At 37.4% G+C, this 18,197-nt stretch overlaps 1 protein-coding gene across 1 annotated transcript in view; it reads right to left on the reverse strand.

Annotated features, from left to right (window-relative positions):
* Nucleotides 1-7,463: 7,463 nt before the first annotated feature.
* The window catches only part of Glipr1l1 (GLIPR1 like 1), a 39,780-nt gene continuing 29,046 nt past the window's right edge, over nt 7,464-18,197 (reverse strand). The window contains exons 3-4 of the mRNA XM_060378625.1: nt 14,829-14,929; nt 7,464-7,584 (exon numbers count right to left, since the gene is read on the reverse strand). Of these exons, the coding sequence (XP_060234608.1) occupies nt 7,464-7,584; nt 14,829-14,929 (222 nt within the window). The remainder of the gene's footprint in view (nt 7,585-14,828; nt 14,930-18,197) is intronic.

The following is an 18,197-nucleotide window of genomic DNA, read 5'->3' on the forward strand; positions in this document are numbered from 1 at the left end:
AAACTGGTCTATCATTATTTTAAATAGTTGGAAAATATGGACTGGAATGTTGTTTGCTTCCAAGTTTGGGCAGTTATAAACTGAGCTACTAGAAGCATAGGCTTGAAGATTTTTGTATGGAAATTATTTTCAACTCTCTTGCACATAATGCAAAGAAATATACTGACTGATGATATGGTAGGAGTGTGATCAGATTATAAAATATATTACATATATTATACATATGTTACAGATGATATATCATGATAATTATATATATTATCATTATTACTGCTTATGTGTCTGTGTGTTTGGGCCATGGTACAGGCACTCATGTTTAGGTCAGAGGACAACTTTGCAGTGCCGTTTCTCCTTTTCTACCCTTATGTGAGCTGGAATTCAAGTCACCAGGCTTGCTTTCAGGTCACCAAGCTTTCCTAACATCTTGACCTGATGACCTATTTCACAGGTCCCATGCTCACTTTTATAAAAACAAATCCAAAACCCAAACCCAAAACCAAAACAAAACAAAATTGTGTGTACTGCTTTCCGTTTGCATTCCTGCTGCTTCGCATAATCTATTCACATTTGGTATTGTCAACTTTGGAGGCTTTTAGTAGGGGGATAGAGTCGTTACACTTAGTCTTCCTCAATCATTTTTTAATTAAATTTTTATTTTTTACATTAATTACACTTTCTCTTTGTATCCCAGCTGTAACCCCCTCCCTCATTTCCTCCTAATCCCACCCTCCCTCCCTCATCTCCTCCCTGCCCCTCTCCAAGTCCACTGATAGGGGAGGTCCTCCTCCCCTTCCATCTGATCATAGCTCATCAGGTCTCATCAGGACTGGCTGTAGTGTCCTCCTCTGTGGCCTGGCAAGGCTGCTCCCCCCATGTCAGAAAATGCTAACTTTAGAGTGAGCTAGTTTTAGAAAGCAAAGGACAGCAATATGTAAATAGTCTCTGAGAAAGCATCTATGAAAGACACATTCTCTCTACTGTATTGTTCATAATTATTAGATAAAGGAACAATTAGATTTTATTCATAATTATTAGATACAGAGACAATCAGAGTTGAATGTTGAGTCTAGCACTTTCCCGCTGTAGGATCTTGGGTAAATGCTTGACTTAATTATAAACAAGGTGTTAGATAAGTAGCTGTACTCCCAGGCATATTGGTGGAACTTGGTAGGATAAAGTATCAGGACCGTTACCTCCAAACTGGAAGTGATATGAGCCCCTCTTAGTTTACTGTCTTCGCATAGTTACCAGAATCACCTAATTCCGGCTCTGACCTCTCTACTAGCATAATGATTTCCTGTCTTGCCTTTACTCTCTGTCAATTCTCTTCAACTTCAGCTATGTATGTGACTAGTGACATAAATAGTTATTCTTTTAAAACTTGCTTTTTAAAAGTCATTTTTAAAATCCAGCACTGAAAACAGTGCTATTCAATGAATATTTGTTGGCTGAATGAAAAGGTAAAGACTTCCACAGATTTACTTATTTTATTTTTGTATCCATGAATATACATGAAGAGAAAATCTTCACCAGGAAGAAACATTCTGTTAGTGTGAAGGAGGGAAAATCAATACATGTAACCTATATGTTAAGTGTACTGTGCACATACATATTAAATCCTTAAAAAAAAACAAAAAAAGTTATTCTTCCTTACTCTAATGATTTAAATGTACAGTACCTTTTTATATGCTTTTTTTCCCTTACTGTGGCTGCTAAGGTTTTTGAACCATTTTTATTTCTAATGGGTTTATTTAGTAATAATTGTTGAGTTTAAAGAGCTGTTTGCATGTTTTGGATAGCTTTGGATAGCAGTCACTCATCAGGTATGTTTTTGAAAATATTTTTCCTGCTTTTTTTTTTTTTGTCAGCAGCTTCTGAGTCTTCAAGTTTCAGTGGAGTCTGTTTTATTAACTTGGTCTTCTCTGTCATAGATCATGCCTCTGGTGCTGTATGCAAAAATTCAATGCCAAATAGAGTTGAGAAACACTTCTTTTGCCTTTTGTCTCCTACAAATGATTGTAGAGCACCATTATAATAGGATTCCTTTTTCGTTTTGTTTTGTTTTTTGTTTTGTTTTGTTGTTTTTCAAGACAGGCTCTCCCTATGTATCCCTGTCCTGAAACTCACTCTGTAGATCAGGCTAGGTTAAGTTCAGCTGCCTCTGCTTATGTATAATAGTACTCTTAAATGTTTGTTAAATTTTACTAGTGAATTTATGTGGGCCTGATGCTTTTTATTTCATTGATCATTTTTTTTCAATTTATTTAAGAAGCATACGCCTATTCAGTTTTTGTTTCTTCTTGTATGAGTTTAATTTGGCTACTAAAATGTTATGAGAATTATAAACATTTAAGCCAGGCATGGTGGTGCATGCCTTTCATTGCTCTCTGGGAGGCAGAGGCAAGCAGATCTCTGTGAGTTCAAGGTCGGCCTGGTCTACAGAGTGAGTACAGGAAAGGCAAAGCAACACAGAGAAACAACTGTTTCGGAAAAAAAAACAAAAAATTACAAATATTAAAAATAAAGTTTTATGTCCATTTAAATGAGAACAAAGAACAAATCTAAAAGTACGCAAAGGTGTGATTTTGTTCGCTGCCTTGATCTTTGAGTATACTGTAATTTTTGTGCTTTTTTTCTCAGCCTTTCCTGTTCCTTTGTGTGTGTGTGTGTGTGTGTGTGTGTGTGTGTGTGTGTGTGTGTGTATGTGTGGTGCATGTGTGTTGGCCCAAGGGTGACATGGACTGCCTTTCTGGATCGCACCCCACATTCTATGTTGAGACAGGATCTTTGAATTGAACCTTGCTGATTGCAGGTTAGCTAGCCAGCCTGCTGCAAGAATCCTTTGTCTCTCCTCCCCACATAGTGGTATTAGGCCACTACTCCAGAACCCAGGGGTGCTGAGGGTCTGAGCGTTGGTCTTGACAGGTGCACATACGCACAAGAAGACACACATACATGTGCACTATCAGTAAACAACCTTAAAAAACAAAAACACGACTTTATTCCAATTTCTTCACTAATATATAATAAACATTATTATTAACTATACATATACATGTTTCAGAGTATATAAACAGTGTATCTAATATATTATATTTATATATTTATATATCATATATCCTCTTTGAATTGAAAAATAGACATTAAATTTAGATTTCAGACAAAAATACAGAAAATACAACAGAGAACTAAACAGGTAGAGTTTCAATTAAAAAATAGTCTTTTATTATAGTATTTAAAAATTTCTCCTGAGTAGAAAAATCAATTACAGTATTCTCTGAAGAGAAAAAGCTAGCACAAGTAGTTGGCATGTTCTCTGCTGAGGGGCACTTGCAGACGTATGACCTGTCAACAAAGCACAATGATTAAAAGCTTACTTTGATTTCAAAAAAGAACAAAAACAAAAACAAAACTAAAATACTTGTATATGTCCCGTCATGTACAATTTATGAAGTTTTAATGAAAGAAAGGAAAAACTACATAAAATGAAAAATATTGATTTGTTTTTCTGAGTTTTAAAATAAGGTAATAAACTTTGAAAAGGCTCTTAAACTTAAAATAAAAAACTTTCAAACCTTATTGTATTTAAAATCTTTACAAGGCTGTCTGTCAATGGTGTCATGCCAGTACGTATTTCTCGAATGCCTCTTGTGTTAAATGCATAAATATCTAAAATAGGTAAAAATGCAAAAACAAAAACAAAAACCCTGTATTTTGGCACCCAACCATGTCTGCTTTAAGTCTCAGAGGAAAATTCAATTCTTTTATGTGGAATTTTATAAACAATCTTCATTGCTGTAGTTGCACTTGCCCCAAATTCATCATTCCTACACCTAAAATTTCTCCTCAGTTTTGAATTTTAACAGGATCTTGTTAAAAAATTTTTTTTGTTTGCTTCCTATCCCTATTCACTAATGCATTAATCATTTACTTCCTAACATGTACCATGAATTTAGTCTTTGGACATAATGGTTATCAGAAAAAGGAAAACAGTGAAGGGAAAGCTATAATTAATGTTTTAATGTTTTTAAAAGATTTATTTATTTATGTACATGGGTACTTGAGTGTATGTACATCTGTACATAAGAAGAGGATGTCAGATCCCATGGGACTACAGGTATAGACAGTTATGAGCTGCCATGTGGGTACTGGGGATTGAACTCAGGACCTGTGGAAGAACAGCCAGTGCTCTTAACCACTGTGCCATCTCTCCAGGTGGCATTAATTTTTAAATGGAATGAAAAAAGGAATAAAAGTGGTCATTTCAGGATTATAAGAACTATGAAAAATACACATCAGACCAACAGAATATAATGAGGTACTTCCAGTAACAGCTAAAATTTGATTCCTTTGCTTTGTGTGATTTATCATATCTAATCCCCTTATCACCTCTCAAGTTATATGACCCTAGCATCCACATATTTAAACATCAGCAATATTCCTATCTTTTTAAGGAAGTAGTAAACTGAGCTAAAAAGTTTATTAATAAAGGCTGGCCAATAGAAAAAGAAAAGAACAAATGTCAGAAGTCACAGTGCTCAGATGGATTATAACTACAGACAAAACAGTTAAAAACTGAAGCAGCACATAATCATTAAAGAAATTAACTCAGTAGCTAACACATATATAACACATACGTAATAAGAACAAAGTGGTTTTATAGAGACTGTCTCCCAAATAATAAAATAAATAAATAAACAAAATAAATAAGAGTCCACATTGTGTACATTGACACCTCAGTACACATTACTACCTGGAAGCCAAAGTCATTAAAGAAGAACAAAGATGGAAAACTATATAGTAATTATAACCCTTAAATTAAATGAAAAAAATATAAAGAAAATATCCATAAGCTTCTAGTCATTTATTAAGGAAACTTCATGACCAAATTGGGTTTGTCATAGAGAAGAAATAATCCAGTGTTGGATCATTGACATATCATAACTCTTAGCATCTTTAAATTTTTACAGTGTGGTGGTGCTGTAATAGAAATTCTTTGAAGTAGTTGACAACATCAGGCTACCCACGAAAACATAGAATCCTTTTAAAAGATCATTGGTACAGGAGAAAACTTCCTGAACAGAACACCAACAGCACAGGCTCTAAGAGCAACAATCAATAAATGGGACCTCATGAAATTGAAAAGCTTCTGCAAAGCAAAGGACACCGTCATCAAAACAAAGCGACTGCCTACAGATTGGGAAAGAATCTTCACCAACCATTTATCTGACAGAGGACGTATATCCAGTATATATAAAGAACTAAAGAAGCTGAAAAGCAGCAAACCAAGTAATCCACTTAAAAAATGGAAAACAGAGCTAAACAGAGAATTCTCTGTAGAGGAATATCGAATGGCAGAGAAGCACTTAAAGAAATGCTCAACCTCATTAGCCATTAGGGAAATGCAAATCAAAACAACCTTGAGATTTCACCTTACACCCATCAGAATGGCCAAGATCAAAAACTCAAGTGACAACACATGCTGGAGAGGTTGTGGAGAAAGGGGAACCCTCCTCCACTGCTGGTGGGAATGTAAACTTGTACAACTACTCTGGAAATCAATCTGGCACTTTCTCAGACAACTAGGAATAGCGCTTCCCCAAGATCAAGCCATACCACTCCTAGGCATATATCCAAAAGAGGCTCAAGTACACAAAAAGGACATTTGCTCAACCATGTTTGTAGCAGCTTTATTTGTAATAGTCAGAAGCTGGAAACAGCCCAGATCCCCCTCAACTGAAGAATGGATGCAGAAATTGTGGTACATCTATATGATGGAATATTACTCAGCAATGAAAAATAAGGAAATCATGAAATTTGCAGGTAAATGGTGGGACCTGGAAAGGATTATCCTGAGTGAGTTGTCGCAGAGGCAAAAAGACACACACGGTATATACTCACTCATATAGACATACAACATAGGACAAACCCACTAAAATCGGTACATCTAAAGAAGCTAGGCAAGAGAGAGGACCCTAACTAAAACGGTCAATCCCCATCCTGAAAAGCAAAGAGGATGGACATCAGAAGAACAACACAGGAAACAACCTAGGAACCTTCTACAGAGGGCTTCTGAAAGCCAGAAGAAGAAAACAGGAAGCAAACTAGGAATCTACCACAGAGGGCCTCTGAAAGCCTCTGCCTTGCAGACTATCAAAGCAGATGCTGAGCCTGATGGCCAACTGTTGGGCAGAGTGAATGGAATTTTATGTAAGAGGTAGGAAATAGTGGGAGCTGGAGAGGACAGGGTCTCCACAAGGAGAGCAACAGAACAAGAAAATTTGAACACAGGGAACTTCCCAGAGACTCATACTCCAAACAAGGACTATTCATGGAGATAACCTAGAACCCCTGCACAGATGTAGCCCATGGCAGTTCAGTGTCCAAGTGGGTTACATAGTAATGGGAAGAGGGACTGCCTCTGACATAATCTGATTGGCCTGCTCTTTGATCATCTCCCCCTGAGGGGGAAGCAGCCTTACCATGCCACAGAAGAGGACAAAGTAGCCACTTTTGATGAGAACTGATAGACTAAGATCAGAAAGGAGAGGAGAACCTCCCCTATCAGTGGACTTGGGGAGGGCCATGCATGCAGAAAGGAGAGGGAGGGTGGGATTGGCAGGGGAGGAGGGAGGGGCTTATGGGGGGATCCAAAATGAATAAAGTGTAATTAATAAAAAATTATAAAAAATATTATTTATAAAAAGACTACTCTCAGGTTATGATATTATAAATAAAAATATTAATAAACCTTTAAAAAAAGATGTGTGTGTGGGAGGTTAAATTAATTTCCATTTGAGTTAAAATCTTAGAAAAAAAAGAAGAATATTTCTTTCAACCCTCCAGAAGGCCAAATTAAAAACAATCTGAAACATATTATATATAATGTTGAAATATTGTTGTCGTCAGAGTCAGGAACAAGAGAAGTTGTCTACTATCACAGTGTTAATTTCAGCACTGTAGGAAGTAGAGCTTTAAGTCACGTGTGTGAGAAAGAAACTGGTAGGAATGAGAGCCTTTTATAGGAAAGATAAGAAAATGTGTGTATGTGTGTAATCAGAATGGATTATATAGAAGTATGAAACTGTCAAACAGCAAATATAATCAATAAAAAGCTGATGATGAAAGAGAAACATTTTTTATCACAATTAATTTGGATGGAGACAGACTAGTATTTACTTCTGAATGAGCCCTATTAAATGACAGTTGTTAGAAGATATGCAAATAAACATTCCAATTAATAGCCTGAGCACAGCAGAAAATTAGACCACAGATGTATTTAATTTCTTTTTGTTTTCTTACTTGGAAAAGGAAATATCTGGGAAGGGGAAATCATCTGAACCTAATATATTTATATATAATTTGTAATAAATGCTTTTTATATTCTTATAGAAGCAACCAAATCATCTAGAAATTAAGAACTGAGGGACCACGTTTAAAACTAGAATGGTATGACTTTATCATTACTGTCTAATGCTGTCTTTTCTCTTTTGCTTACTGCAGAGGTTGTTGATGCAGTCATTGAAATCACACTGAGTGCAGGGTTCTCCTTTGATGTAAGGCATTTTGCCCGGGATATTTCCTCTGCAAAACCAGAGAACACTCATTAGCCAATGCTGCTATTTAAAACTATTTTACAGATGTGTATGCAAGCTGTTTCTTTTTCACTAACTCAAAAATGTTAAGAAGAAAGAAAAACAATGCCTGCTGTTCAATTGAAGGGTAATTTCCTATATAGTAAGAAGTCATTAAAACCTGGGATGAAAACAAAAACATGTTTATATAATATAAATGACTTTTTAAAGACACCAAAACTTTCCACCACAGTAAACCATTGTGAGAAATGAATCTACAGAAGGCTCATTTCCTATGTACTAAGAAACCATTAATACTTTCTTTTAATTTTAAATTTTATTTTACATTATTTAATTCTTTTATTTTAAAATTTTTTTTTCATTTAAAATTTACTCTCCTCCATTGCTGGTGGGAATGTCAACCGGTACAACCACTATGGAAAAAAAAATCTGGTGCTTTCTCAGACAATTAGGAATAGTGCTATCTCAAGATCCAGCTATACCACTCCTAGGCATATATCCAAAAGATGTTCAAGTACACAACAAGGACATTTGCTCAACCATGTTTGTAGCAGCTTTATTCTTAATAGCCAGAACCTGGAAACCCAGATGTCCATCAACGGAGGAATGGATACAGAAATTGTGGTACTTTTACATAATGGAATACTACTTAGCAATTAAAAACAAGGAAATCATGAATTTTGCAGGCAAATGGTGGGATCTAGAAAAAATCATCCTGAGTGAGGTATCCCAAAAGCAGAAAGACACACATGGTATATACTCATTTATATAGACCTATAAGATAGTATATACATACTAAAATATGTACAACTAAAGAAGATAAACAAGAAAGAGGTCCAGGGATAAGATGATCAATCCTCATCTAGAAAGACAAAGGGGATGGACATTGGAAATAGGAGAAAACAAGTAACAGGACAGTAGCCTACCACAGAAGACACCTGAAAGACTCTATCTAGCAGTGTATCAAAGCAGATGCTGAGACCCATAACCAAACCTTTGGCAGAGTGTAGAGAATCATAGGAAGGAAGGAGGAATCAATATATCCTAGAGGGGACAGGGAACCCCACAAGGTCCAAATATATCTGAGCACAGGGGTCTTCTCTGAGACTATTTATACAACCAAGGACCATGCATGGATATAACCTACAACCCCTGCTCAGACATAGCCCATGGTAGCTCAGTATCCAATTGGGTTCCCTAGTAAGGGGGACAGGAATTGTTTCTGACATGAACTCATGAGCTTCCCCTCCCCCCTGAAGAAGGAGCAGTCTTGCTAGGCCACAGATAAGGACAGTGCAACCATTCTGAAGATACCTGATAAGGTAGGGCCAGACAGGAGGAGAGGAGGACACTCCCTCTCAGTGGACTCGGAAGGGGACAGGGAGGAGATGAGGGAGGGAAGAGAGGACTGGGAAGGGAAGAGGGAGAGGGCTACATCTGGGATACAAGTGAATGTATAAAATTATTCAAAAATAAAAAAAGAAAAATATTTTATAATTGGTTGCTGAAATTTTGAATTTTCTGAGATATTTTTTAAAAGTGTGTGTGTGTGTGTGTGTGTGTGTGTGTGTTTCTACGCATGTGAGTGCAGGTGTTTAGAGACATAGGTCACTCTGTGAGCTCAGTAGTTCTCAATCTGTGGATCATGACCCTCAATCCATATGGGTCAAATATCAGATATCCTGAACATCAGATATTCACATTTTGATTCATAACAGTAACAAAATAACAGCTATGAAGTAGCAACAACATAATTTTATGGTTGGAGGTCACACTTGAGGAGGAACTGTATCAATAGGTCTCAGCATTAGAAGGCTGAGAGCCACTGTTCTAGATGACGTTGGTGCTGGGAATCGAATCAAACTCAGATCTTTTCAAGAGTAGTCTGAGCTCTTAACTGCTGAGCCGTCTTTCCTGTTGAGGGTTCCTATAGGTGTTAAAAGATATTAAATATGAGTCTGTCAAAACCCATAAAACTTGTGTTTATAACAAGGAATTCAAATCTTTTTATCTCCCCCACTTTGCAAGACTTTTATGCAAATATCTTAATCTCTCCAACAGGCAGTAAAAAGCATTTTTTTTTACGAAAAGGCCACTGCTGTATTCCAAGGACTTGATGACCTAGTGCAGTTACCCTTATCCTCTGGGTGTAGCAACCTTTTTACTCTTCCTTCTTCATTTCTTATGCCCCAATTCTTTCAAGACTAGCCAATCAGGTAGGGCTGTGAGCTTGGACCTCAGCCAATAAAGAGAGACATAGTTACCACCTGACTTAGAATACAAACCAAATGCACTTCTACGTTCCTCATTTCAGCACATCCTCTCAATTAAAAGTTTGCCTGCCCAAACACTTCACTTGTAGTGGTGATTTTGTCACCCTGAGCTTATTTCTTCTTTCTTCTTTCTTCTTCTTCTTCTTCTTTCTTCTTTCTTCTTCTTTCTTCTTCTTCTTCTTCTTTCTTCTTTCTTCTTCTTTCTTTTCTTCTTCTTCTTTCTTCTTCTTCTTTCTTCTTCTTCTTTCTTCTTCTTCTTCCTTCTTCTTCCTTCTTCTTTCTTCTTCTTCCTTCTTCTTCCTTCCTTCTTCTTTCTTCCTTCTTCTTCCTTCTTCTTTCTTCCTTCTTCTTCCTTCTTCTTCCTTCTTCTTCCTTCTTCTTCTGCCCCCCCTTTATTTTACTCCGCTTACTCCTCCCCTCTCCAGCTCCCCTTCCACCGGGATCCACATGTCTCTCATTAGACAACAAACAGGTTTCTAAGAGATAATAATAAAATAAATAAAATTAAACAAAAACCGGACACATCAGAACAGGACAAAACGAACAGAAAGAAGTGTGTCCACTTCTTTCAGCTCCAGAATCCTAGGTGGCGTGGGGCTACACATGTCCTGAGAATGCTCCCCCAGTTTCTGTGAGTTCATATGAGCTTTGACTTTGCTCATATTGATTTAGAAGGCCTTGCTTTCTTGGTGTCCTCCACCTCCTCTGGCTCTTTCTGCCTTCTCTTTTTTTTAGGATTTCCTGAGCCCTGAGGGCAGGGATTTGAAGGAAACATCTTGTTTAGGGCTGAGTCCAAACTTATTTCTAACAACCAGGAATGAGTGTTTTTCTCTGAGTCTATTAAAATGGTTATATGATTCTCATTTTCATGGTGATTAATGTAGTGAATCAATTTAGTATTTCAGAATATTTTTTCAGTTGATTTCTCTTTTTTATTATTATTAGTTACATTTTATTAACTCTGTATCCCAGCTATATCCTGCTTCCTCATTCCCTCCCAATCTTACTGTCCCTCCCTCATCTCCTCCCTGCCCCTTCCCAAGTCCACTGATTGGGGAGGACCTCCTCCCCTTTCATCTGACCCTGTGTATTTCAGAATCTTTAAATCAGCCTTTTATACTGAGAATCTTCTCACTCCCAGGTAAGGTACACTATGATTTTACTACAAAGTTGTATTAAATTGAGAAATTTTGTTGAGCATTTTTATGTCTGTGCTTCCGAGCCATAGTGTCTAGTCTATTGCTTTAGTTTTGTTCTCCTTTGTAACCTGTATATTTTAAGAAACTTTGTCATTTAACCCAGGCTATTAAATTTGTGGACTTAAATATATCATTCCCGTTATATGTAAAATATGTTATATGTAAAATATAATTTCTTAATATTGTTGATGTCTATCTTTTTCTTCCTACTCAGAGTGGTTTGAGAAAGCTTTGGCTTTTTGTTGATTTTCTTTTTTGTTATTATTTTGTTTGTTTTATTATTTAATGAATTGTTTACTTTGGGCTGAAATGCCCTTTCCCTGAGGTGGTTCTTAGGTGGTTTATAGGAGACACAGAGGTCCTTGGGCTCACAAACAAGCACTAAGGAAAAGCAGGCATGTTCAACACAGAGTTGTCTCTTTAAGGGAAGAGATGTATAACCTGTTGACACAGAAGTCTGGGAATGGAGATCGTCAATACTTGTGACCTCTGCAATATCTTTGGCCAGGCCATGCTCCCCAGACTCATGTTTATCTCAGACCTAGCCTCCTCTAGACCCTTATTAGGAACATTGTTTACATTAGCCTGCTTTCCCAGTTAATCTGTAGGGCCTTTCTTTATGGAAGAGTTGTCCCTTGTACTTTATAAGAGTTTGGTTGACTGAACTGCCATAGACTACCTCCGTGCAGGGGTTCCAGGCCATCTCCATGAATGGTCCTTGGCTGGATTATCAGTCTCAGAAAAGGCCCCTGTGCCCAGACTTTTTGGATCTGTTGCTGTCCTTGTGGAGCTCCTGTCCTTTCTAGGTCTTACTATCTCCCACTTCTTTCATAAGATTCCCTATACTCTGCCCAAAGTTTGGCTATGAGTCTCAACATCTGCCTCAATACCCTGAAGGTTAGAGCCTTTCAGAGGCCCTCTGTGGTCGGCTCCTGTCCTGTTCCTTGTTTTCTCCTTCCTCTGATGTCCATCCTTTTTGCCTTTTTGAATGGGGATTGAGCATCTATGGCAGTTCAGTATCCAAGTGGCCTCCATAGTAATGGGGACAGGGAGTGTCTCTGACATGAACTGATTGCTCTGCTCTTTGATTACCTCCCTCTGAGGGGGGAGCAGCCTTACCAGGCCACAGAAGAAGACAATACATCCACTCCTGATGAGACCTGATATACTAGGGTCAGAGGGAAGGGGAGGAGTACCACCCTTTTCAGTGGACTGGGAAAGGGACACAGGTGGGGAAGAGAGAGGGTGGGATTGGGAGAGGAGGAGGGAAGAAGGTATGGAGGGGGGATACAAAGTGAAAAAACTGTAATTAATAAAAATAAAAATAATTAAAAAAGAGTTTGGGTGAAATCACTTAAGCTTTGTTGTACACATGGGATTGAGTTAATTATTGCTAGAAAACTTCCCTCAAATTATACTGTGCTTGCATATTGCTAAAATAAACAACAGAGCATCAGATTCTTGACGTTTGAACCAACACTGGCTACTGTGTCCTGTTGAACCCAATTTTCTTCTTCTTCCCATGGATGGACACACGGCTGGATGTGGTGTTTACAGAGAGCCCCCACCACGGGTGTGGTCATTAACTGTAAAGCATTCTCCATGTCCATTTTAACCTTCATTGCTTTAATGAAATTCTAAACACCGTTTTTGTTTTGTTTTGTTTTCGTTTTTCCCCCCATTCAGTTCAAATACTAGTTTCCATGTGATACCTCCTCTGATTCACAGTTCATCTCTAAGTATGTTTCTGTTGAAAGTTCTAAGGGCTATTCTGCTATTGACTTGTCAGTGATTACACTGTGGTCAGACAATAAACTCTATTATTTTAATCTGCCTAAATTTATTAACACCTTGTATAACCACTTTGGAAATCAATCTGGCACTTTCTCAGACAATTAGGAATAGTGTTACCTCAAGATCCAGCTATACTACTCCTAGGCATATATCTAAAATTTGCTCAAGTACACAACCAGGATATTTGCTCAACCATGTTCATAGCAGCTTTACTTGTAAGGGACAACCAAGATGTCCCTCAAATTGTGGTACATTTACACAATGGAATAAGACTCAGCAATTAAAAACAAGGACATCATGAAATTTGCAGGCAAATGGTGGGAACTAGAGATCATCCTGAATGAGGTAACCCAGAAGCAGAAAGACACACATGGCATATACTTACTTATAAGTAGATGTTAGACACATAATATGGGATAATCATACTAAAATTTGTATATATAAAGAAGCTAAGCAAGAAGGAGGACCCTGGGTAAGATGCTCAATCCTCACTCAGAAAGGCAAACAGGATGGACATTTGAAGAAGGAGAAAACAGGGAACAGGACAGGATCCTACCACAGAGGGCCTCTGAAATACTATCCAGCACGGTATCAAAGCAGATGCTGAGTCTCACAGCTAAACTTTGGGCAGAGTGCAGGGAATCTTATGAAAGAAGGGGGAGATAGAAAGACCTGGAGAGGACAGGAGCTCTACAAGGAGAGTAACAGAACAAAAAAATCTTGGCCCAGGGGTCTTTTCTGAGACTGATACTCCAACCAAGGACCATGAATGGAGATAACCTAGAACCCCTGCACAGATGTAGCCCATGGCAGCTCAGTCTCCAAGTGGGTTCCCTACTGATAGGAACAATGATGGTCTTTGACATGAACTTAGTGAATGTCTCTTTGATCACTTCCCCTTGAGTGGGGAACAGTCTTACCAGGCTACAGAGGAAGACAATGCAGCCAGTCCTGATGAGACCTGATAAGCTAGGGTTAGATGAAGGGGAGTAGATCCTCCCATATCAGTGGATTTGGAGAGGGGCATGAGAGGAGATGAGGGAAGGAGGGTGTGATTTGGAGGGGAGGAATGAGGGGGTACAGCTGGGATACAAAGTGAACGAACTGTAATATAAAAAAAGAAAAAAAATGACCTTCTTTCCTCAAAAATAGTGCTCTTAAAAATTATTTCGTTCATTTTCTCATCCCATTGTTCATTTTATTTGAGCTGTGTTTGCTAGCCTTTCTGTGTTTTACATTTAGGTCATCTTGCAGCACTTTCTTTTATATTACCCTTGCTTCTGTGTTTGTGTGTGTGTGTAAAAACCAACGATCGGTGTCTTTCTCAGTCATTTTCCAGCATTTTTTTATATAGTTTCTCACTGATGGACTTGACTGCCAAGCTCACCAGCAGCAGGGATCTTCCTGACTCTGCCTATTCCATACCAGAAGTGCTGGATTTTTAGGAGTGCCCATGTACTTGTTCTTTTACATGGGTGCTGGGGACAGAACCCAGGTTCTGATGTTTTTAAGACAAACACTTTATGGACTGAGCCATCTTCCCAGCCTCTATTTTTCAAATTTGAGGGATATTTTCCATCATCTCCATTCTTACATAGAAATAGTTCATGGGAGAGGCTTTTCATTTAAGCAATACTCTTGTCATCATTCCATTTTCACCTGCAAGGTTAACTTAAAGGAAAACTTCATCAAAGATACTTTAGGGCTGCCCAGTATAAGATTTCGTACTTGTAAACATTTGAGTTGTTGTTGTTGTTGTTTTGTTTTGAGACAGGATCTTTCTATGAAGTCCTGCCTGACCTGGAACTCATTATGTAGAGAAGGTTGGCATGGAACTCACAGAGATCCAACTTCCTCTGCCTCTGGAGTGCTCCAATTAAAGGTGTGCATCACCACACCTAGCTTTGTAAACATTTGTTAACAGCAGTTATTTCAACTTAGAACGTTTTTAAAGCAAATTAACTTACCCTGGTGTATAATTACATACATAAAGTGCAGCTGATCTTCCCAAGAGATGAGGACAATTTACAACTGCACAACCAACTTTATACGTTTTGGCCCAAACTAGCTATAAGGAAAGGAATTAAAAAGTAACATATTAAAACAAACCATATAAACAACTAGTCTGGAGAATATGTGTGATCTTAATTATGATGCATATATGTTTACTGCATTCTTCTAATATCTAACACATTAAGTTATATTTTGTTAAGGCTGCTTTTATAAGCACTAAATGTTTTTTCTTCAGAAAATAACTCACAAACCAAAAAGACAACTTAATAATTGAATCATACTATAATACATTGTTAAAATCATAATTTCTTTTAGATAAATTAGGAAACATTTTAATTCTCTCCATTGTCAGTGCTATGAAAAACATCAAACTCAGAGTAAGACTGAAAATAATAATCAACTTTTTTCTTTAAAAAGAGTATTGCTAAATGGTTGTGCCTTTTAAAGTTTACAGCTTTTAAATTATTTATCAAATCATAAGACTGGTATGGATTAAGAATATGTGAGGTTTATTTAAAAGGTCAATGGTAAGACAGGAAATTTTTGATATTTTGAGTTTCAAGGAAAATTAATTTCAAAAGAAGAAGGCTTGTGTGGAAAATGAGCCACAAGAAAGAACTAATGATATGATGAACATCTCAGGTCCCTTGCATCAGTGATGGAATGGAATTTTTCCTATTCTCAAAATGAAAAGAGAAGGGGATATTTTATTTATCCCTCTTGAAAATGAAATAATCTTTTCTAGTGACCAAAGATATTTTTCTAACTTTTTAAACTTTATAGTTCCATTAACATATAATTATAATAATATATAATTATAATCCATTAAAATGGAGTATTCTATTCCACAAATTGTGACAACAAGCACTTTTTCTCGTGGCTGAAGTACAGCTATAGTTCATCATTTTGCTGAACATATGTGAATGGATCTTTGGCTGCCTGAGAGACACCATGGTTCAAGAACGGGCGTGGTGAGCTGAGGACTAAGAGATGAGTTTGCTTCTCACCACACATCCAGCTCAGACTGGCAGATTGTATCCGAGCTTAGTTTCTCATTGAATAAGAATAAGATTAGGTTAATTATTAAAGGATCCTTTACATTTTGCATATCATAAAGTTACTTAATAGAACAACTGCAAGTGTATATATTTTCAAGGAATGTTTAGAATCTATAATCTGTACCACAATATTCCATCATGTGCCCAGTGTGTGTGTGTGTGTGTGTGTGTGTGTGTGTGTGTGCGGTAGATGGGCTCATGTGTATGTGTAGGTGCATGGGTGTCTACATGAATGCAGGCAAGGAGTGGCTGTCAGGTTCCTGCTGGATTGTTCTACAGCATATTCTCTGAAAATGAAGTCTCTCATTGAACCTACTTAAGCTGTCTTCATCCTGGCCAGGGCTGGGCTTATAAAGATACGTGGCCATGCCCGGAGTTTTATGTGAGTTCTGGGGATTCCAGGTAAAGTCATTATGCTTGCACAATGAAGTGCTCTTAAATATTGATCCATCTCCCAGGCTTGGCTAGGTATATTTAAATTGTGATGTGTTTAGGTTTGAGAAGTTAAGATATGTCAACAGTGTATTATATAGCTTTAAAGTGTAGTTGTCTTAGGAAGTGGACTAGATCTAAAACTTTTACTTATGTTAAATACAACTTTAAATAAGTAAATGACAAATGCAAGACATTTTAAACCCATTTTTTCTTTAGCAAACAATCATGTATACATAAACAACATTGTACAATTGTTGAACTAGTAGGAAGGATGGATTTACTCCCAGTTATTTAATATCTTTTAACAGAGATTCTGTGAAGAAGAAACCTTCCAGGTTCCATGTTGATACTCCATGTAAGTTTATGTGCCAGTGAGGAATAATCCTCCATGTGTGACATAAAAGTTTTAAGGTAAAAGGGATATTTGACAATGTGTTATTTTTTTTTCATTACAACAGGAGAAAACACAAAGACTCAGCCTGCTACCAAACACCCTGCTACCAAAGAGCAAACAGAAGTTCTGAAAACAAAGCCAAAAGTTTTCTTCTTCACTGAATCTCTGATAAAAACTACTTGCTCAACATGTTGTTGTTAAGATTTCTAACTATTCAGGATGTTCCTGGACTTATTAAAACAAAAGTTACTGAGTACCAGATAAGTATTAGTTACTGTGCTTTACCCTGCTGATACAGAGAGGAAGTGCTTTAAATTGAGAGTGATATAAGACATTAAATAAGCGATGTAACATAACAAAATAATTTTGGTAAGACATTGAAAACATTAATTCAGCATAAATAGATGAATGAGTTTGGTCAAGCAAAATAGCTCCTCCTGCTGCTCCTGTGGCCTCTGTAAAGTGTCTAGGAGTAAGGCTTAGCCAGAATGTATTTCTTCTTCTTGTCAAGATGTAGATACCAAGGGCAGATTTTATTTCTATTTTTAGTCACATAAACAAGAAGAAAAAGTATAAGAAATAGTCTTTTTAATATCCTGGGTATCAGATAGCAAAAGTTAATCAGTCATAAAAAGGGGGGGGGGACAGCGTATGCACCTAAAGGAAGCTTATTGCCTTATGACTCTCCCGATCATGATGGGGGATGGGAAACCAGCAATAGTTCAAAGAATTCACACAGCTGAGAAGATCTGACCTGAGGGGTTTAGGAAGAACAAGTGGGCAGAGGATTCAGAAGGAACAACACTAGGACGTTCAAAATACTGTAGTGATGGGGAAGAGAGCTTCATCTATTCACAAGCTACTAAACACAGCATGTGTGTGGAGGAGACCCTCCAGGCTTGGGATAGAACCATCCCATCCGTAAGAATTAGAGGCCAAGATCAGAGCCTGAGTCCACTATCCACATAGGGGAATTTCATAACTCATGTGTGACTGGTATTCAAAATATCTTGATTCAGTGGTAAAGCATAATTAGCCTTAAAATAGTCACTACTTTCATTCTATAGCCCATATTTTAAAAGCAGGAACTCAAAGGATCTAACAAATTCTAAGAAACTTAACTGTCACAGCCATATTTACCAGAAATGTCAAAAGTCCTGAAGCCAGAAAAGCTGTTTGACACAGTTCTAACAAAGCTGAGCTGAATGCTGCAATCACTGCCATTCTGTCTCTGACTTCTAGGTTTTCAGTCCCTGTGTGTTGCATTCTTGGAGACTTTCTGCATTATGAGTCATCTTATGTCTTTTTCAGAGAAAATTACATCTGAGTTATCCATTCTGTTTTTAGGAAAATAACTTTATCTGGCCTTATTTAGAAGTCTTCTTTATGCCCCAGAGATCACTAAGCACAGATAAGCACATAGCTAGAATTTTTTC

This window comes from Meriones unguiculatus, chromosome 2, assembly GCF_030254825.1.
Source record: "Meriones unguiculatus strain TT.TT164.6M chromosome 2, Bangor_MerUng_6.1, whole genome shotgun sequence".
NCBI classification, from domain to species: Eukaryota; Metazoa; Chordata; class Mammalia; order Rodentia; family Muridae; genus Meriones; species Meriones unguiculatus.